Consider the following 23242-nt stretch of genomic DNA (forward strand, 5'->3'; position numbering starts at 1 on the left):
ACTTTATTTTATTCCATATATTGTACATTATTTTATCTTTTTAACAGTTTAATTAATAAAATTAGTTAATTAACAATTTAATTAACGCAATTAACATAGTTAATGGCACAGTTAAATAGTTAATGTATTTAATTCCGCCCTTCATATTGTATCATTATTATTTGGCAGAATCTTGGCGAGATTTTCTATGGCTGACACCTAAGGGTGGTTCCCCTTGGTTTATGTTTTCCTGTTATGATTTTATGCAGGGCAGATTCAGAATGTTTCTTGGGGTAGAGAAATGCCTTGTAATGCTTCTTTTAATGTTTAAAGAGATTTATTTAATCTGAAGTGGGAAAATCAAATGGAAGTTGACTATGTGGCAAAGCTCAACTGAGATACGTTCTCCTTTGAGCCTAATTAAAATTTGCTAAGTCCATCTCCATGCTTTTCTTACAATACAGAAGTGTTTTATCATTATCTCCTTCAATCATGTTTTTTCAACTTTTAGTCTGTCTATAGCCTTGGATTTCCTGTTGCTTTTTGTCTGAGTTCTAACCAGCTTTAAACCCCACTTGGTTTTTGGAGATCAACCACATTGGCTAGGACTGATATGACATACATAATGTATCTTAACTCAGCATCTGGATTATTATCAATTAAACTGGCAATAGATACCTTGAGAAAAGGGTAAATAAAATGCTGGAACAAGTCACAAGTAGACCAACTGGATTTCATCAGCCCTGCCCATATATTTGTAAGATTAAATTTGTGTCATAAGAACTAGAAGCTTGGAAACAAAAAGGAAACTAAAACTGGCCACCTCACTTATTTATTTATTTTCCAAAATCCACAAGTGCTAAAGTACCATTTAAACAAAATCCACAGATGTTCACAAATTCAACTTAGTTATCTCAGCCTTGTTTTCACACTTTGATGGATGGAGTATACTTCTATAGGTGGAGTGCAGTTGCCTCTGAAAACTTTTCTTCCTCAAATATCAGTCATCCAGGGATGTGTTGAAACAATGGTATGGTTGGGTCCTACAAATTTCCCATACTTCACTAACTTGCCATCCATCTCACATCTGGCAGATCTTTGGATTAAGATATGACTAAAGAGAATTTGTGGGATTGTGAGACATCTTTCTTGTTGTGCTTCTTGTGAAGTGTGACCAGCCCTTCAGGGCAAGGTGCTTTCAATCTCTGTGGCAAATAAAGGTGAGCTTTAAGGCACCTTGATTTGCTTGTGTGTCAGAGAAACAAGAAGAAAGAATGAATAACTAAGTAAGTACATCAAAATCTGCAGGCACACCGAGTAAATCAGACTGGATGTATGTGTCCAGTAGATGTATGTATGTGCTTCTATTTACTTATAAGTGGTAGGAATTTGGTGACTACACCTTTACATAGCTTTGTTTCAGAGTCTTTATTATTTGGGTCTATTTTGCCAATTTGTGCCACCCTCAAAACAACAAAAGGCTTCCTTTCTGTGAGTACAATATGTAAATGGAGCTTCAGAGGGCTTGCCTTGCAGTGCATTTATTCTACAACTAAAGGGAGGGACAAAAAGCTATGCTGAATGCAGAAGCCAGAGCCACCCATGTGAGGTTTCATGTGAACCCACCCACCAACCCACAGCAGCTTCTGAGGTTTCACTAGCATTTCCCACACAGTTTTCAGGGTGAATTTCACACCTGCACAGGCTAAGAACCTGCATGATTATCAAAATGCAACTGGATCTCTGAAGGAACTGAATTTTGCATCTTTCTGTCTTGGAAAATGTGACCTCAGACATGCAAACTGTACATAGGTGTAATTTTACTGATTGGGTAAGTGCACCCCACCCCCTGGTTTTGCACATTCTATCTAACCCTGTATGGGTTCCACGTAGTTGGCAGGATAGAGGCCCACATGTCCACTGTCAGTCACTCCTTTGCACCAGCCTTGTTCATCCTCATCTTCCAATTTGGTTAGAAGCTCTCCTGAAAAGAAAAGGCAAGGGAGGAAATTATTACAGATAATCACACTATATGCACTAAACACTCTAATCACACTAATCAATAAAAACTATAAATCAATTAATCATTTGATAAAAATTAATTATTTTAAAGGAATTGATTTGGAGACCTCATTATCTAATCCTTGATCTAGGTCTTGAGGTAGAAAGTTATAAGTTTTGAGATAATGAAAGTAATGAAGTAGTACTGAGAGTCAGCAAGTAAAGGGTTATTCCTTTGCTAGTTGTTGTTGATATCTGAGAATAGGTTTATATCCCCTAATAAACTGGCCAGAGGCCTCTTTAATGGGAAGGGTAAAATAGTTTGAGTCAATGAACTGATGTGCCTCAACTTACATAAATACAGGTAGTCCTCAATTTACAACAGTTCCTTTAGTGACCGTTCTAAGTTGCAATGGCACTGAAAAAGTGACTCATGACCGTTTTTCATACTTACGACCATTGCAGCATCCAAACAGTCAAGTGATCAGAATTTGGATACTTGGCAGCTGACTCATATTTATGATGGTTGCAGTGTCCCAGGGTCATGAGATGACCTTTTGCAACCTTCTGACCAGCAAATCAATGGGGAAGCTTAACAACTGTGCTATAAATTTAACAACTGTAGCAAGAAAGGTCGTAAAATGGGCCAAAATTCACTTAGCAACAAAAATTTTGGACTGAATTGTGGTTGTAAGTCAAGGACTACCTGTATTAGAGAATGGTTTGGTACATATTCCAAAATAATTCAAGGATTTCTAGGTTAGGTTGCTTTTCAGAATTTTTTCAACGTGGTATCCAAATTCAGTGAAAATGTTATTGTAAGGAACAAATTAGTTGAAGATATGTATAAGATAGACACATAAAATAGTATTGCTATTAATACTAGCCCTGTTCTGCTATTGGTACATTTAGAATAGTAGGACTGTTAATATGATTCTGGGCTGATGACTATGTGTTGGGAACGCATTTGTTTTTTCTTGGCTATATTCCCAGCGATTAATTTAGAATCTATTAAAGCAAAAAGCTGGATTGTGCAAGCATGGAGACTTACCAAAAGAATTAACATACAGTGCTGGAAGAAAAATTGTACATCTGATTTAAAGTAATGATTTTTCTTTTAACAAAAGATCAAGATAAAAGATTTTTGATGGTAACGTTTGTTTCAATCATTTTGTTTATTACATCCTTTTTCAGACCCATCTTCCTCTCTGCATTTTATTAACATGAAGTTTAAGTAAAAGAATACACACACACACACATATACAATTTCAAAGCCAGCCATCTCATCTCAAGTTCTAACATGTCAAAAATAAGCAGTTACAATACATCACCTATTTTTGCTAACTAAAAGCAGACTGAAATCAATCAGATTTTAGAATTGACTTTCCCATCCTGGAACACTTCAGTTCTGGTGGATTGTCACTTCCTTAATTCCCAATTCAGGTTAGATATTGCTCAAGGGAGCCAGCATGCCCACCAATTTCAATTATACCTACGAGTAGGCAACTATAGCTAAACTCCTTGTTCTTTTGGTGTAATAATACTTTCACAATAGCATTGTGGTTGCTGGCTAGCCATACTTTTGTTGAGAAGATTGCTTGTTAATGGCCCAGAGTCTTGATGTTTCCTTAAGGAAAACTAATGTTTGGGGAAGATCTCTTGAGAATCAGCCCACACAGCTTTAAGAAAATGAGCCATGTGTGCCTTGCTGAGCCTTAATGAGTAAGAGGATGAAATGATGTGTACGCATGAATCTATGTTCTGGAACAAGAGACAGAGATGCCAGTTAGTTGAGGCTTGAAGTATCTTGAAGATCTGGTATATAGTAACAGCTCTGATGCTGGAAGGAGTAGACATGATGGTTGCCTTCCATGTTTGGTTTTGTAAGGCATCTGCCTTGTTCATAAATGTAACCCTTGATTTATGACCACAACTAAATCCAAAATTTCTGTTGCTAAGCAAGACATTTGTTAAGTGAGCTTTGCCTCATTTTATAACAGTTTTCTCCACATTTATTAAGCAAATCACTGCAGTTGTTAAGTAAGTAATACAGTAGTTCTGTGAATTTGGCTTGCCAGAAGGTTGTAAAAGGTGATCACAAGTCTCAGGGACGCTGTAACCTTTGTAAATATGAGTTAGTTGCCAAAGTCTGAATTTTGACCAGGTAACCATGGAGATGCTGCAACGGTGGTAAGTGTGAAATATAGTTATAAGTCACTTTTTTTTTCAGCGCCATTGTGACTTTGAACATCACTAAATGAACTGTTGTAAGTCAAGGACTCTTTGTATTACTGTTTCCCTCTCCCCACAAAAAGAGAAGAGAAGATCCTTGATCATGGTCTCCTGGTCAAAGGAACTCAGCTTCTCTGCTGATCAGCCACAGTTGGACAAAGGGGAACAGATTTCCCATTAGAATCAGCATAAATAAATATTCAGTAGGGCTGTGAGGCAAAAAGGAGGAATACTTTAATCTTATCTCCTTATGCAAATCCAAATTAAAATTCCCACTGTAGTGAAGATAAAGCACCTTTGAGTACTGCAAAGGTGGGGATGGATAAAGTTTAAGTCTAGCCTGTCTCCCAAGAATTCTAATGATGATTTGGCTGCCCTCTTCTGCTGCAACCCCGCTCGGCCTTAGCAATAGGTCTCCAGACTGAGTGGAATTGTAGAGATAGAATGAGTCTTTACCCACCCAGCGGACAATTTAATGAGTGCCATAGATAGAGGCTAGTGAAAAAAAGATACCTCTTCCTTTCACCTGCCACCTGCCACCTGTATTTATTGGTTTGCTTGTCTGTTTATTTATTATTTGATTTGTATATTGCCCACCTTGTTTACACGGTATGGAGGAATGACCTTAGAAGGGAGAATCTCAGGTGGGACAATTCCTATGTAAAAGATATCAGCCACTGAAGGGGAAATTGTGTGGGGGATGTTTCAAAAGAGACTGTCCCTAATTTTCTGGAAATTAAAGAAGCAGAGAATACTTTCATCTCCCAAGATTCTTTTAATATAATATTACAATAGAGAGCCAGTTTGGTGCAGTGATTAAGGCACTGGGCCAGCTGGATGACCTTGGGCCAGTCATACCTTTTCAGCCCTAAGACACACGTAATGACATACCATTTCCAAAATCTTGCCAAGAAAATTGCAGGGACTAGTCCAGGCAGATGGTTAGCATTAACAATGACTCAAAAGGCACAAAAAACAAATCAAAACCCAAATCCAAACACCTTACAATAAAGATAGAGCTAGTACTCCTGGTTGTGTTTCTTGTCTGAGTAAAATTAGGCTTAATACCACCCAGGGTTGGGATTCAATTTTTTTAACAACCGGTTCTGTGAATGTGGCTTAGTTGGTGGGTGTGGCTTGGTGGTCATGTGACTGGGTGGGCGTTGCCAACTCAACATCACTCATGTCAAGGGACGCTTCTCCTCACCTTGCCTCTCATGACAGTGGGGATGCTGCAATGGCCATAAGTGTGAAAAATGGTCATAAGTCATTTTTTCAGTGCCAGTGTAACTTTGAATGGTCACTAAATGAACTGTTGTAAGTCAAGGGTTACCTATACAAAAATACAAAAAGCTCCTTTGCTTGCAAAATGCTGCCTTAAATACTAATCATTAGATTAAAAATACCTGCAAGCCAGAGTTACAAATCAGGCAGGGTGCCAGAGCACCTTGAGGAATTAAAATAGTTAAAATACAGCGATAACTATCAGCAACCAACTCTTGCTCATAAAGTGAAACCCTTTAGCAGAGAGGTCATTTAAGCTCCCCAGAAAAAGCACACCCAGGAAAAGCAATCCTTAGATCCATTTGCACCACTTAAAGATACCAGCTGGTCTCACTTACCTCACATGATATCCTAAGAAAATCATCCAGATTTAAGGAAAGGTCACATGCCTCCCAGAAAGGCAGTAAAAAAATCAGTGCCAAACATGCATTGTGCCCCTTGGAAGTACACCCCAAAAGGACAGTGCCAGATACCACTAAAGCAGTGAAAGAAGACCCCCTCCCCAGATAAAAAGGAAACCATGAGGCAGGAAAAAAATTCAAACACAATACAAATAATTAAATCACAGCTACTGTTACAGGGAAAATTACCCCATCTATAAACACAGGATTAAACGTCACCCAGCACAGAATTAACCTTCACCAAAAACCAGTTTTAAACCAAAACTCAGAAAGGGTATGTAAACTCATGTTTGAATGTCAATCTTTCTAGCTAGCCAAGAAGCTTTGCTGAATGTCACTCATCTTGGTTCCTTGTCATTAAAAGCTTCTTTCTGACAGCTCTGCTTCATTATTCAATTATTTCTTCAAAGTGCTGATTGTCCAGGGAAGTATTTCCTCCCAACAGCAGTGTAAAAATCTTAAAACAACCCTTCCCCTTTAAGAAAGTCAAGCTCCAGAAGCTCCAAAGACAGGAAGTCTAGGCGTACTGGCAAGAATGTAATAAGTGTGGAAAAAAACAAAAGGTGATTGCTTCTAACTACCGGTTCTCTAAATTGCTTAGAAAGTTAGCAAGGGGTTCTATAGAACTGGTCAGAACTAGTAGAATCCCACCCGATACCACCTCTTACAGCCATGGTTGGAATAACTTATTGACAGAACCCCCTCTTTGACCAAGTCTTCCATCAAAACTGGTTACCCAGCCTCAACCCATTCAACTACATTGGCTGGTATGTTTAGTGCGACAGAAGGAAACCAAAGTCAATGGGCATGAGAATGCCCTTTCCTTAGTTCACTGTAAACAAGGATGCTACTTATTGGTATTCTTCTATGACAGAATAAAGTTCAACAGTGGGACAACAACTGTTTGTACTAGTATCGTTTTCTGTCATCTGAAGAGTTGGTAGATAGCACTGTATCTTAGGTGCATGGCGTAGCCTTGGGGAGAGGCAGGACTATTCTTAATTAATCCTGATCACTTTGGTATAGGAGAAAATAATATTAAATGAATAAGGCTGTACCCATCACCTTTGTAACTGGAAACACCATTATCTCCTGATCCTTGTCAAGTGCAAGCAGCCAGAGCCCATTTATGAATAAGAAAAATGAGTGACTTTATTATTTAGCACTATGTTACAAGAATCTCACCAGAATGCTTGCCTTCCTCTGGGAACAACTAGAGAAGGCTTCATGGATCTTGGGAGTGGGTAGGGGATGTCAAGCTTATTTCACTTGCAGCTGCTCAAGGACTCCAAACTAGGCCCTTGCTTGACTCCTCTTTCCAGCCTGAGTGGCATTTTTCCAACAGTCCTTAAACAACTGATTGTTTATCCCCACCCTTAGAATTTTGTATAGGAAAATGAAGAGAATGGAAGAATACAGATAAGGGAAGGGAAATCGGAATCCATTTTAGGAGGTTGGAACACATTCATATCCATTTTAATAATACCAGCCAGTCTCTGTGGAGATGAGACTTCCTTTGGAAGAATTACATTGTGTGGAAGGATTATGAAGATAACACTCACCTGCTTTGAAACTTAGCTCATCTGCTTCCTGGCCAATATAATCGTACACAGCACGAACCCGCTGGCCTGCTATTGGCACAGGTGCTGGCTTAGGACTATAGAAAGGAGGAGAATATAACGATAAGTGATCTTGTTCAACTTTTGGTTATTATACCTACCCTAGTCTTTCTGCATCTCCTACAAGAGGCTAAGGCAATAGTAAACCACAAATAAACCCATTATGTGCTATTATGTTATAGCTTAATGTGAAGTATGAAGATCTGACACTGATTTACTGAAGATCACCAAGTGAATTTCATGTCCAAATGAAGTTATGTATCTGAATTTCTGTGGAACCATTGCAAATGTTAGCATCTGGTCATTTATTTGCTTAATCATGTGAGAGACAATCATAAATATAGAAACTAACAAAGGACTGACCATCTATAAATACTGATAGTTAAAGGGATTCTTAATCTTGGATGGCCTGCTAGTTAGCTGAACTCTCTTAAGGATTCTGTAAATACAGGAACTGTCTTTTCAAAATGCAAGTTCAAGAAGAGGAAGTTAGAGATTTTACATAGTCCTTGACTTATGGACCACAATTGGGAACAGAATTTCCACTACAAAGCAAGGTAGTTATTAAATGAAATTAAATTTGCAGATGATACTAGGCTGGCAGGAATAGGTAACACCCAATAAGATAGGCTCAAAATCCAGATGGATCTTGATAGACTAGAACACTGGACCATATTTTACAAAATGAAATTCAATGTAGAGAAAAGTGAAGTCCTACACTTAGGCAAGAAAAACCAAAAGTATATATATAGACTAGGTGAAACCAGGCTTAATAGCAGTAACTGTGAGAGGGATCTTGGAGTCTTAGTGGACGATCAGCTAAATATGAGCCAGCAGTGTGCGGCGGCAGCCAAAAAAGCTAATATAATCCTAAATTGCATCAACAGAGGGATACAATCAAGATGAAGTGAGGAACTAATAACACTCAATAAAGACTTAGTAAGACCACTGCTAGAGTACTGCATCCAGTTTTGGTCACCACGCTATAAAAAAGATGTCGAGACTCTAGAAAAAGTACAGAGAAGAATAACCAGGATGATTAGGGGACTGGAGACTAAAACATATGAAAAATGGTTATAGGAACTGGGCATGGCTAGTCTAGTGAAGAGAAGGACCAGGGGAGACATGATACCAGTCTTCCAATATCTGAGGGGCTGCCACAAAGAGGAAGGGGTCAAGCTATTTTCTAAAGCACCCGAAGGCCAGACAAGGAATAATGGATGGAAACTGAACAGGGAGAGATTTAACCTGGAAATAAAGAGAAACTTTCTGAAAGTGAAAACAATCAACCAATGGAACAGCTTACCCTTGGAAGTTGTGGGAGCGCCATCACTTGAGACTTTCAAGAAGAGATTCGACTGCCATTTGTCAGAAATGGTGTAAGGTCTCCCGCTTGGGGGGGGGGTTGGACTAGATGACCTACAAGGTCCTTCCAACTCTGATTATCTGTTATCTGTTTGTTATCTGAATCATGCCCAATTTTACAACCTTTGTTGCAATATTTATGTTATCAATTGAACATTGCAGTTGGTAAGCGAATCATTAGAGCCTTAAGCAGATTTGGTGTCAGAAGTTGGCTGAGAAAGTCACAAATGGTGATCCTATGACCTTGGGATGCTGCAACCCTCATAAATACATGCCAGTTGCCAAGCACCTGAATTTTGACCCCAAAGATACTCTAATGATCATCTGTGTGAAAACTTGTTGTAAATTACTTTCTTTCCAGTTCTGTTGTAACTTTGAACAATCATTAAACAAATGATTATAAGTTGATAATTTCTTGTAATTTCTTTGTTTTAAGAGGTCATGGCTTGTTGGTCTGCAAGAATGGATCACTAGTCCTCGAGAACAGTTTAAATGTCTCTGGGCCTAGAAAACCAGGGAGTGGGTAAAATTGAGAAGGCTGCTTAGTTAGTCTTCTGAAGGATATTTCATTATTTACAAGAGTAATTTTACCTACATGTTAATTCTGTCTCTTTGTTTGCTTGGGTTACTAATTACAAGCAGATCTCAGCTTCATAGAACTGCTTGTAGTTTCATAAAAGGTTAAATCATGGCAAGTGGACCAACATTTATTAAAACTGAGATTTTTGGCCTGAATGATTGAATCTTCACTTACAATTTGGTTGCAATGAAACTATTCTTGCAAATCTTTTCTTTGTTGTCTTCATTAAATTAAAAAACATCTTTGTACAATTATTAGACTATTGGGTTTGTAATCTCTCATTTTATGTTCCAAAACTGTTTGGGCTTGGTAATCTTGCTAAGAGGGGAAGTGCTTATTCCTGGGGAAAAAATGGTTCTTGTCAGTATAAATTTAGAACAATTTAATATTGAAGTTAGCATTTTATTCTGTTTAGCTTCCCGCTCCTGTACTGGTAGTCCTCAATTTACAACTGATTGCTTTGTGACTGTTTGAAGTTACAACGGCCTCTACAAAACCTGTTTATGACCTTGTTCCAAAATTCTGATGTTCACGCCCCCCCATGGTCACATGACTGAATTTTGACTGTTTGGCAACTTACCCACATCTATGGCAGTTTGCAGTGATCTATGGTCACCCAACCATGATTTATAATAATTTTGCTGGGAACCGGAGTTTACTTTTTGTTTCTGGCAAAAACTGCCCCATGGAGAACAATGGGTTCACTTAATGACCTCAATGTTTGCTTAATGACCACCATGAAAATTGTTGTAAAATCAGGCTTGCTTATGATTCAGATTCCGATTGTCACAATTTATGGCCATAATTGCATGGCTCCATTATAGTGGCGACTCAAGGACTACCTGTACTTTTGCAAGTGTTGTTGACGTGGCTAAGCAGAGAGAATATATTTCAGCTCTATAACTGCAGGGCTGCATTACAGAGTACTTATTGCTCTCTTAAATAAAGGAGCAACATTAGTCTTCAAATATTCCTAGACTCTGAAAGCAAACTTAAAGTCTCAATTCTTTGGAAAGTGAAGTTGTCTTTTTAGTAAATCATAAACATTCAAAATCACTTACTGCAGAAAAGAAATCAGGATAAATTTCTAAAATGGCTATAAAGCATTTGGATGTAATGAAATAGTTATGCTCCGCCTGGATGTTTGTAAATAAAGTTTTATAAAATGCCACAACATGAAAGATGCCTTCCAAATAAAACTAAATCCCAGCCAGAAGTCTTCTTGTCATCACTCATGTTATAACAACAATACAGCAACCAATCTTCTCTTTAATTATTACATTCATGTCCTATCGCATATTATAAAATTTGCTGAATACTTGAAAGGGCATTTGGAAGTTTTCTTTGGATCAAACCACAGATGATTCAAGTCTTGATACTAATGTTTAATTTTTTCCTAAAAAGCATTTTCAGAGGTTCAAAATCTGACTGGAGAAGGACAAACAGCACAGAAATTAAATAAATCCATGTCCCCACTAAAGAGCTGCTGTTGGCACAGGTAAGTTATGATTTCTGTTTTTTCTAGTGGGCTCAGTACACATTTTGGAGCTATAATAAAAGCACAACAAGAAATGTTTAACTATGCATGTGACCTTATAATAGAGATATAGCATGTACACGACAGTAACTGTTTTAAAATAATGGTTTATGAAATACACTTGGCTACATCCACATAAGTAGCTAAGCCCTAATCATGGCTACCAACCCAAGCAGTTGACATCACCTATCATGTCATGATATAGTTTTTAAAACAAATAAACCATATTTGAGTGGGTACCACAATACACAAACCAGCTCATCTCATTTAATAAATTAATAAATTGCATAGTTGTAAAATGTTCCCTCTTTTATCAACCACAGATTCTTACAGATGCCTTATCAAATAGCAACTAAAAATATCAAGAGTTCAGATCATGGGTCTCCTCTGCCATTCTCATGCCCATTTTAGTCCTCATATGTTAAACTTGAAAAAACTTCATATGCAGGACTGGGGAGCTATTTTTGAAGTACATGTTTTCTGACTGACCTCAATTTGATTATCTTCTTTCAGGTCAATTGAAGTTTTATGCATTCAGAAATAAGTAAAAATGCCCCATGTGGAGACAAGTGGAACTGTCTCAAAGAACTGGGCATCCAAGCAGGTTGATGGTCAAGGCAAGCCCAGCAGCTAAACAGGACTTCTTTGAAAATGCAAACAAGCCTGGTAGATGGTTGGCATATAAATTGAAAAAGGAGAGAGAAATGAAAAAAGATAATGCAACTAATAGATGATCAAGGAATGGTTTGCCATGGGAATGAAGAAAAGAAAAAAAATAATACAGAAGTACTATGAAAAATTATACAATTAAGAGAAAGTTGAAGAAGGAAAAGTTAAACAATATTTGCAAAGAGCGGAGTTACCCCAAATACCGGAGGATATTAAGATAATGTTAGAAGGGAAAATAACAATGATAGAATTAGCAGAGGCACTAAACAGACAAAATACTGGAAAGGCTCTGGACCCAGATGGGCTATCAGCAGAATTTTCAAGACTTTACAGGAATCCTTAAGTATCTCAATACTTGAAATGATGAATGTGGTTTTGTCAAAAACTAAAATACCTAATTCATGGACAGAGGCATATACTACTCTCATACCAAAAGAGGATACTGACCTACAAGAAATAAAAAATTATAGACGTATCTCCTTGCTAAATGCAGATTATAAAAATTTTGCCTCCAAGACTTAAAAGATATTTGAACAATTTTATACATGTTGATCAAAATGGATTTCTGCCAAAGAGGCAAATCAAAGAAAATATAAGAATAATCTTGAATACATTGGAATATTATGAAACACGCTCAGTGAAGCAAATGGCCTTGGTATTTTGAGATGCACAAAAAGCCTTTGATAATATAAATTGGCAGTTTATGATATCACAAATGGAACAAATGGGCTTTGGAGAAAGATTTATTAAAGTTATTGAAGCAATATATCACACGTGATCTGTTAAAGTAATAATAAATGGAGATTTGACTGACAATATTAATATTAAAAAAGGAACTAGGCAAGAAAGTCCACTGTCACCTCTGTTGTTGGTATTGACCTTGGAGGAGTTAAACAGAAATATTAGAGATAATAGTGAAATAAAGGGAATGAAAATAAAAAAGGGAGAATATATATTACAAGCATTCGCAGATGATATGGTTTTTATATTAGAGGAACCATTGAAAACAGCGCCTAAATTGATAGAAAAGATTGAAGAATATGGACTGGTGGCAGGACTGAAAATAAATAAAGATAAAACTAAGATTTTAATTAAGAATATGACTGAAAAACAAAATAAAGAATTGTCTGAAAGATTGAATATCCAGATCACAAATACAGTAAAATATTTAGGAATACAACTAACAGCAAGATGTGGAACACTAAAGGAAGATAATTATTATAAATGAAAACAACAGATTGTGGCAGACTTGAAAAAATGGGAAAATATACAATTATTTCTAACAGGGAGAATCTCTACAATCAAAATGAATATACTACCAAGAATATTATATTTGTTTCAGACAATTCCAATTAAACTAGGGAAAGAATATTTTGAGGATTTAAATAAAATAATACTGAAATATATATGGCGGGGAAAAAAGGCAAGAATTAAATTAAAATTGTTACAAAACGCTAGAATAAGGAGGTTTTGGATTACCCAATTGGGAATTATATTATCAGGCAGTAACATTGATATGGGTGAAAGAATGGATTGTTTTGAGGAACACTAGGTTGTTAACGTTAGAAGGTAATGCTTTGTTATTGGGTGACATGCATTTTTATGGTATAAGGAAAGTAAAACACATGGGTATTTTAGGAGATGTTATATTTGAAATGCATTACTGTCAATATGGGAGAAAATAAGAAAACAATACATGAAAATATCAGTCTGGTTGTCAATGACAGAGGCATTTGCTTATCCAATTGTTTATAAAATAGAATGTAAAGTTAGATACGGTGAAATATTAAATGAAAGGGGTGAACTCAAATCTAAACAAGAATTAGAGGGGCAAGGAATCAAGATGAACTGGTATTCATATGTGCAAATACATTCTAGATATGTTAAAGATAGTAAGACAGAAGGGTTTTACAATGAACTTACTGAATTAGATAGAATTTTAACAGGTACTGATGAGAGGATGATTAATAAATTATATGGTTATTTACTTGGAGTGAAACTAGAAGAACAACAAGTTAAAGAAACAATGATTGCTTGGGGGAGAATTTTGGATACGGGATAGATCTAAAAAATGGCAGAAATTATGGGCTCGAAACTATGAAATGTCAACAACATATAAAGAGAATTTGTATAAGATGTTTTACAGGTGGCATTTACCCTCCACAAGAATAGCAAGGATGTTCAAGAACAAATTGGAGAAATGTTGGAAATGTCATCAGATACCTGGATCATATTACCATATGTGGTGGACATGTGTGGAAGACAAAAGATACTGGACTAAAATTTATACATGGTTGGAAAAAATGACAACGTATAGACTTGAAGCCAGAGATATCTTGTCTGAAGATACAGAATTGATATATTTGATTATTAATGTTTTAACAGCAGCTAGAATTGTATTTGCTTAAAAATGGAAAAAAGAAAAAATTCCAATAGAAGAAGAGGTGATAAAGAAAATAATGGAATGTGCAGAAATGAGTAGATTGACATTAGCAATTAGAGAGCAAGAAGAAAAAGAATATTATAAAATATGGGATTTATTTTATCAATGGTTAGATAGGAAAATAGAGAAATGAAATATACTATAATATAAATAAAAAACAATAGTAAATATAATACAATGAAATGATATGTTATAATTATATATTAAGGAAGGAATTATAATATGAACTAGGATCTGTAAAAATTGAGATTTGCTCGTAAAGGATGATGTGAATTTTCAAAGTCTAATGATGATTTAATAATAATATAATATGAAATGAATAGTTGATCTATATAATATGAATTTTAATTTAATTTAAGAGGGAAAGACTGTTGATATTGTGCACAAGAAATATGTACCAACCGACACACTGTACAACTGAAAGAAGGTTTTATTTCTTGTTTTGTATTTGTGTTTGTTTATGTTTGTTGTTAAAAATAATAAAAGGCAAAAAAAAAGGCAGGGATGGCTTTTGGGAAGAGAAGAGCCTTCATTAGATCCTAAATTTTCAATGTCAGATTTTAGGATGGACTATCTGTGGTAATGACAAGGAAGGCATCCTTTAACTTTGCTCACATTTCCACTCATACCTATTAATCATAAATGGAAACTATGAGAAAATATGATGTAACAGACTGACTGGGAGAATTAAAGTTGAGGAAATTGAAAATCACTGGACTAGACTATCAGTCACGGAGGGTCTGACTGATTTTTTTTTTTTTTTTGGTGATGAAATTCAATGGTTTTACAGCTACTAAGCCTAAACCACACATACATATTGGGTGAATCCAACCATTCTGTTTATGTATACTGTGCTTTATGGTTCAGCATGGAGTTTGAACCCAGCCAAATGTAGCTTATCTGATAATGACTAAGCAAATCATAGGTTGGTGCAGTGCCTTAATCAAATAAGTAAGTGGCTGTAGGCAAATCACCCTTTCTCAATTACAGGCTTCCTGCTGTTGTCATGTACTATTCTCTTACTTTATGAGGTCGCAAGAATTCCAGCAGTAGAGTGTCTTGATCATGAAGAACATAAAGTCTACCCTATTGTATCACACTACAACTTTCCAGAGGTCAGCCAGATGTCTCTGAAGTCCTTGTTCCTCCCTCTCCCCATTGTTCCTCTGATGCTACCCACCCCTAGCACGATAAGGTATTGATAGAGCCTGATAAATATCCAAAGACTTTTAAAATAATCCAAATCTGTGGCTGTCACTGTATCTCAGAGATAGCCACATATTTTAATTATATAGTCTATAAAGAAGCTCTTGCTTTTATCTGTTCTAAATCTCCTCAGTTTTACTGGGTGACCCCTGATCTAATGTTTAAGAGTTAGGGTTTTCTTATGCCACGTTATTTTCAAATACTCGATCAGGCCCCTTCCTTCTCTTTTCAAGTTCAAATATTCCAGCAGGAAGAATATTTGATTCCACAGATCATTTGGGTGTTTTCTTTTGCACTTTTTTTTTTAGCTTACTGTATCCTTTTTAAACCTGGCAGCCGGGACTATATGTGATATTTCAGCTGTAGACCAAACATAGATTTGTGTTATTACTTTACAATGTTGACAATTTTCAATCCATTTCCTTGTGGTCTTTAACATGGAATTTGATATATTGCATTACAATGTTGGCAGTTTTCAGTCCTTTTCCTTGTGGCCCTTACTGATGGAAGTTGATCTTTTTTTACCACTATTACATGTTGAATTGATGTTTTCACCAAGTTCTCCATTTGAGGCCAATATCTTTTTTTCAGTTAGTCACAAGCAACTTAAATCATCTCTGGGTTTATGCAAATTTAGGGTTTTCTGCCCACTGGGGTATTACATTACACTTACTTAAACTGGACTATAGTTGCTCTCTTCAATCACTTTCAATCGCTTCATAATTTTTTCAGTCTTCACCATCTTGTTTGTAATCATATCTGCAAACTTGTAGCTCACTCAAAATCATTCCAGCTCCTGTTCCCCCTTCCCCTCATTGGGAAAAGTGCCCGTCCACTTCTATTCTGTACTTTCTGATTTTTAACTAATTAACCATTCTTGAGGATTACTCCTCTTATCCTGATAAGATGAGGTTTATTAAGTTCGGAGGATGGGTACTACAAGTTAAACATCCAGCATTATTTTATTGTTTCAGCTCTTTCACTGATTTTGGAGGGTGAGAAGGAAGAGGAAGGTGGAGATACAACTCACCAGCTCTGGATAGGGGAAATGCTGCAAGGTATCACTTTCTCTTGTTCTTTACTTTTCTTGATTTTCATTTGTGGCCCCTCATGATCAGGACTCCAGTCCTGGATAGCAGGAGAGGAGAGGAAAAAGGGAAAACATGAAATCTGAACTTGGGCTGCACTTCTTGACAACATCCCATTCAGAATGAAAAAGAAGAAAATTTGAAAATGGTTAGGAATCAAAAGGGCAGCCTTGCAACTTTGTTGATATTGATACCTTTTTGGGTAATTGGATCACAGTAAGAAAAGCATTATAATACTGGTATTTTGGAGAAAGATGAAGTGGGTTTTCTAATAAGACATTATCTCAAGAGATGGATGGTAGCTAGTCCAAAGAGGAAATATAAAATCTGCTGTTCCAAAAAAGTATTGAAAATTGTCCAGGAACTTTAATAAAGTAATATGTTTACCCTGAGAAAAAAATTCCATCAAAACCTGCTGGCAATTTTTTTAGTGTTTTTTTTTTTTAGTGCTCCTGACAATTTTTAGTACTACTTTGCAATATTTCTCTTGACTTATATGTGTAGAATAAAGATAAACCTCAACTTACGACCATTTGTTTAGTGATTGTTCAGTTAAGAAGGTGCTGGGAAAAGTGATTTACAACTGGTCCTTGCAGTTACGACTGTCACAGTGTCCCCATGGTGATGTGATCAAAATTTGGGCACTTGGCAACTGTCATATATTTACAACAGCTGCAGGGTCTCAGGATCATGTGATTTCCATTTGCAACTTACCCAGTCAGTTTCCGACAAACAAATTCAATGGTGGAAGCTGGATTCACTTAACAAGTATGTGATTCACTTAATGGCTCTGTGAAAAAGGTCATAAAATTGGGCACAACTCACTTAATGATTGCCTCACTTAGCAATGGACGTTCTGCTCCCAATTATGGTTGTAAGTTGAGAACTACCAATAGTCACTATTTCTCAAAAGCCATTAATAATTCTCAAAAACAATTAATTAGTGGAATAGCTTGCGTCCGGAAGTTGTGGGTACTCTATGATTGGAGGTTCTAAATAGAGATTGGACAGCCATTTCTCCAGAATGGTATAAAGTCTCCTGATTGAGTAGGGAGTTGGACTAGCAGACCTCCAAGATCCTTTCTAAATCTGTTATTCTGTATTCCATATATAAATAGATTCCTAAAGATTTCCTTCAGCCAGGCTCCATTTGCCAGACTATACAAAACCCCAGAGAAGAATGTAGGTATAGGAATTCTTACACTATCCAAACTTAGGTGTCTTTTATATTTCATTTGGTGCAAAGAATTTTTTTATACAAATACAAAATATATTGTATTTCTATAAAAATTCTATTTTTATAGAAATACAAAGGTAAATAACATAATTAATTAAATGAGATTGTCAGCCTGAAGGGTCTGAAGATTCCTAAACCAAGCTGTGGGGTTTAGCTCTAATTTTTAACTCATAATCTAATTTTTATGCCACTAAGTCTTAATTGTTAAGAGGTGTAAATGGGATGTTAAATGAAAGCAAAAATCTTTACTTCTTTCAAGATATTTCTTGTAACTTGTCAAAAAAAGGAAAGGAGATAACTGCTGTTATCAAACAATCTGAAATATTTCCCTAGCTATCAGCTGAATTGTTTTGTCATAGAGGATGTTAAAAACAACAGTTGGCTGACAGCCTGGAGGCTCTGAGGAGAAATAATTCTTTGTTTCTGAGGGAAAAAACAACACCGAGAAGTAAGAATATCTGGATTTAGAATCAACTGAACAGTGGATTTATTTTTCTCTTATTGGAAACTACAGGCAGAACTTAATTTATGAACATAATTGAGCCCTAGATTTCTGTTGTTAAGTGAGTTTTGGCCCATTTTATGACCTTTCTTGCCACAGTTAAGCGAATCACTACAGTTGTAAATTAGTAATATGGTTGTGAAGTGAATCTGGCTTCCCCAATTGACTTTGCTTGTTAAAAGGCTGTAAAAAGTTATCAAATTACCCCAAGACACTGCAGGCATCATCAATGTGAATCAGTTGCCAAGTGTCTGAATTTTGATCACATGACAGTGGGAATGCCATGGTCACAAGTGTAAAAAATGATCATTACTCACTTTTTTCAGCGCCATTGTAACTTTGAATGATCACTAAATGAATTGTTCTAAGTCGAGGATTATCCATATTACTATGTTGGGACATTTTTCTCACTGTGTGTAAATGGAAACCAGAAGGATTCTGAGAACATGCAGCCTGCTCTTCTCCTATCCTTAAAGAAGAAATGCTTCTCACCTCAAATTTTGGCCAGTTCATGGGCATTCCTGGACCATTTCGGTTACGCCACCATTTAAGATCCTCTTGGTCATTTATCTCCTCAATGGCCTGATGCAAGTCACTATAAACAGCTCGGACGCTGAAGAAAAGGAGAAATAGAGATGAGAAAATTCTAACACATACAAGCACACACACATGCACAAAACATTCCCACTTAGGAGCAATGTGTACAAAACAAGTCTGACCGAGGATGCTTCCCTCAAGGCGTTTACAATGTTGTGAAACTGATTTACAGATTTTTTACAGAATGTACTGAGTTGCAACATTTGCCGCGTGGGATTCTACTGTGCTTTTCAACCATTAAAAAAATATATCCAAGAGAGAAAGATTGAAGAGTCTTATGTTCTGATTGATAGCACAACCTGGTGCTTTTCAGGAAAGTTGGCTACAAGGCAAGGCAGAGTGCAGTTTTAGCAGCTAGATTGCAGGATGTAGGACAGAAGATCTGATGGGTGGAGGCAAATGGAGGTACATATTTGGGGAAGAGATAAGATTTTCTTTGGAGAGATGTCAAGGTATAGTTTAACTAGCTCCAGTTTTAAAGGTCATGCCATGAGATGGGGAATAGTGTAGAATGGAGATTTTCTTGGTAGAAATTGTGAAGACAAGAACAGGTTAGGCACTGGTTGTCACAGAGATAATCTCTCTATGGTCACTAAGCAGAATGGGACAACTTGCCATGGCCAGCTCGCCCCATCCAACTCACCCAGTCAGACTTGCCCTGGCTGTTTTCCTGAGACTGACTCACCACAGCTAACTTCCTGTGCCCAACTTGCCGTGGGAGAACTCACATTAGGACAATTCAACATGGGATAACTCAACAGAGGGACAAATGACTCAAGCTCTGGCTCACTCCAGCCTCAAGGATATCTAACTTGAGAGGTTCAAACCTAAAGTTTTCCTAGATTCATCATGAAGTGTTGGGCTTGATGGTGCATTATCGATCCCATAAACACCTAGCCAGGAGAAGTTTCATCTATGAGAAGCTGAGATGTTGGGAGAGGTAGCTCAAGAATAAGAAATTTGGATGAGAGGGAAAGGAAAAGGGGAAATGAAAGACTTACCTAATAGGCCTTAACACCAAGGGATTTAGGGCAACTTACTGCAGCCGACTTCCTGTGGCTGATTTACCCCAACTGTCTCAACCCGGCTGACTCACCCCAGCCAACTCGCTTCAGCCAATTCACCATGGGATAGCTCACTGTGAGACAATTCAATGTGGGATAACTCAAGAGGGGGGCAAGAGAATTGCAGTGGGCCTTGTCTTGCTTTAGGTTTGAAACTTCTCAAATTAGAAGTCCTCCAGGCTGAGGTGAGCCAAACTGTGGAGTCATAGTCTCTCTTGTCCCTCTCTTGAATTGTCTTACAATGAGTTGTCCCATGGTGAGCTGGCTACAAGGGGAGTTGTCCACGGAGGGTCTGCCACAGCAAGAAGGCCAGGGCAAGTTAGCCAGGGTAAGCTGGCCGTGTCAAGTTGTCCCATTTCAACACCAAGTGTCCAGCTGCAGGAAACATGGGCAAAGACAATTACAGTAGAGTGAGCAGATTTTAGAAGGGTGGGGAAGGAGAGCTGTTTAGTTCTGGGCAGTTCATTCAGTAGTTCTGTATAACATTCATGTACTTGTAAACTGTTGCCTAATAATATTAGTAAAAGTTGACAATTGTGATTTTTTTTTCCTGCCGGGGGAATGGAAGTAACCTGAATGAGTTTCCTTATTAATGGAAAGTTCAGGGCAGCTGTGATAAGAATATATTCTAAAGCTTAGGCAATGAGGAAGGAGTTTTTGAACCCAGGACTGGCACCAAAATTGTAGCTAGGGAAGAAGTGGCATTCATCAGGTTCTGACCAGTTCTGGAGAATCGGTAGCGGAAATTTTGAGTAGTTCGGAGAACCGGCAAATACCACCTCTGACTGGCCCCACCCACATCTGTTCTCTGCCTCCCAAGTCCCAACTCCCAACTGATTAGCTGGGTCTTCTTTTCTTGCTCTGCCCAGGAGAACGGAGCTGGAAAGCAGGTTAATGGGGTGGGGAGGGATGGGGTTTTGCAGTAACCTTCCCCTGCCACACCCACCAAGCCACACCCTGCCCACCAAGCCATCCCCACAGAACCAATAGTAAAAAAATTTTGAATCCCATCACTGAGCTAGGGCTATAATATCAATATAGTACTTATCTAGAAGCATCCTCTGACTACCTAATTGTAAATCAATTATAAGTTCTTTGGTGGAATGTGGCACTTGGGTAAAAAGGCAGAGGATATCTATAGCTGCTTGTTGAGAAGTAGATTGAAGGGAATGAAGGATGTAGAGTTGTAATTGCAGGAATGTTCCAATCTCGGATGGCAAACCTCAGATAAAGAATGTTTCCAAGCAAATACAACTCAGGCAAACAAAGTCACTAATCTAAAGGAGGATTAGAGAGAGGAAGTAAACATATGTTCGACTTTAACTAGAGATAATTAATTGTATTAATTGTATTAATTACTGTGCTAAACAGTAACGAAAGTTAAGCAATAACCAAAGTTAACCAATGATGGAGGATAACTAAAAATGTGTATAAATGCAAGACTGGACTCCAATAAAGTTCATCTTGATTTAGTTGTTCATGATCAAACAACTCGACTGCCTTGACATTACAACAGAAGGAAGCATCAAGTCATCTGGTGATCTAAAAAGTCAAGATGATGGTTTAACTGTACAATTAAAGTAGGCATCTTGATTTTTTTTGTTATCCCTCCTCAATGGCTTTATTCCTCCATCTAATGGCAAATGGTGGTACTGCACAGCTGGAGGAGGGGCCTTTCATCCCTTTTTAGCGGTAATCTATATCTGGCATCCATGAGGACAGAGAGAGTAGATCCCTGTTTCTCAGCCTTAGCAACTTTAAGATGTGTGGACTTCAACTCTCAGAATTCCTCAGTCAGGTATGAAGTAGATAAATTGCAATAAATAACTAAAAAAGTGTCCCTGGTGTCCAACAAGGGCCGTTTTATCACCCCTTTCAATGAGAAATGGCTTCTTTCATGAGAGGAAATCCTGCTGCATGAAGCTGAACATCAACACCTTCATTTTAACAAATGGATCTGAACAACATGAGACTAGCTGTATGAGTTATATAGCCCTCAAGTTATGGTGGAATGTAGCTACAGTCACAGGAGGAAGAGGTTGCTTTCCAGAAGGCAAAAGGGCAGTGAAGTTTGGAATGTCTGGTAGGCAGGAAGAAGACAAAGATGGACCTTTCTAGCAATTCACAGAATATATCCGTAGCTATGCAGATTGTGGTTTTAGTCAGGCAGGCTACTGTCTGTAGGCCAATAACAATAAATAAACTATAAAGAAATAACACATTATTCTTGGAGCCTGATGCAAGACTCCTTTTTCCACACCTGGAATCTGCAGTCATATCCAGACGCTGATGCAGGGCGAGGAAGGCACTTTTGAGAAAGACAATCCGTCTCTGCTCCAGAGCTTGCCCCTGCTCAAACACACACTCCATTTCTTCTATGTAGCGAGGGCTGCAACGGTCGAGCTCTTGCAGGGCCTTCTCGTAACGTTCACGGACCTGTTGACCAAAGCCAAGAAAATGCATATGCTTTCAGATTCTCCAATCTTTGGGATCTCCATCCTTAAGCATTATGCTCTCAGATGTCTTGGGCAACACAATGCTCTTTCACCTGCAGGCCATTCCTGTAACCCACACTAACCAGACTGGTTGGTTTTGCTGCATTGCAGGGAGTGGGAGGAAGAAGCTCATTTGCTTGGGGGAGCTGAATAAGATTGATGGGTTATCTCCTGCCTTAGAGCAGGGAACCTGAATGAATGTAGGATGTAGAGAGAGATCAGTGCCTGTGGGTGTTAGAATATGCAATCCCACTCAAATTGCATCATACCACGCCCAATTAAATTAGCATTTAATGTGTGTGTGTGTGTCTATAATTGTTTATGAAATCTCACAAGATTCTGGCAGTCTGTTGAGCTTTCTGAGATCTTGTGAGACCTTGTTCACATTTTATAATATTTGAAACAATTTTAGTGGGGACACTAACTTTTATGTGAAATGTTTTATCTCTAATATTTGTTATATATACATCATATGTGTAGAATTGTGTCCTTCACATTGTAATATGTGTTTGTAACTTGCTCTTACGGTTCTGCAATTCTGGGTAAAAAAAACTCTGCACACCCAGAATCTTGATGAGCAAAAAGGAGGTTTGAATTGGCTGACTTGAAAAAAATCTGCAATTCATTATTATTTAATTTTCTTTTTGAACCCAATCCAGAATATTAAAAGGTCACACTGCTCTTCAAACAGATATTGTATTTAGTTTGCTGCACTCAGGCAACAACAGTATTGTTCTGCATAATTGCATTTCCAATCAAAGAAGAAAGAAAGGAAAAACTATTTGCTTTAAATTATAGTGGATTTTCTATTCCAGATAAATCTCCAAGCCCCAAACATTACTCAGAAATCAGCAAAAGATCTCAATCATTGCTGCACAGTAAAAATACTTTACAGATGTCAAAGTGGGAAGCAGGATCCATTTAACAACCACCTGATCCACTT

At 37.5% G+C, this 23242-nt stretch overlaps 1 protein-coding gene across 10 annotated transcripts in view; it reads right to left on the minus strand.

Annotated features, from left to right (window-relative positions):
* Window positions 1-784: 784 nt before the first annotated feature.
* The window catches only part of LOC113443706 (protein kinase C and casein kinase substrate in neurons protein 1-like), a 54714-nt gene continuing 32256 nt past the window's right edge, over window positions 785-23242 (minus strand). For 6 of the 10 annotated variants that reach the window (XM_087915805.1, XM_087915809.1, XM_087915804.1 and 3 more), the window contains 5 exons: window positions 22065-22240; window positions 18636-18756; window positions 16347-16444; window positions 7460-7554; window positions 785-1963 (listed from right to left, as the gene is read on the minus strand). In XM_087915805.1, coding sequence (XP_087771931.1) covers window positions 1848-1963; window positions 7460-7554; window positions 16347-16444; window positions 18636-18756; window positions 22065-22240 — 606 coding nt within the window. In that variant the 3' untranslated portion in view covers window positions 785-1847. The remainder of the gene's footprint in view (window positions 1964-7459; window positions 7555-16346; window positions 16445-18635; window positions 18757-22064; window positions 22241-23242) is intronic. The other 4 variants (XM_087915811.1, XM_087915814.1, XM_087915810.1 and 1 more) reach the window with 1 other exon arrangement.

The sequence above is a fragment of the Pseudonaja textilis genome, chromosome Z, assembly GCF_049901715.1.
Source record: "Pseudonaja textilis isolate UNSWEBS1 chromosome Z, rPseTex1.2, whole genome shotgun sequence".
NCBI classification, from domain to species: Eukaryota; Metazoa; Chordata; class Lepidosauria; order Squamata; family Elapidae; genus Pseudonaja; species Pseudonaja textilis.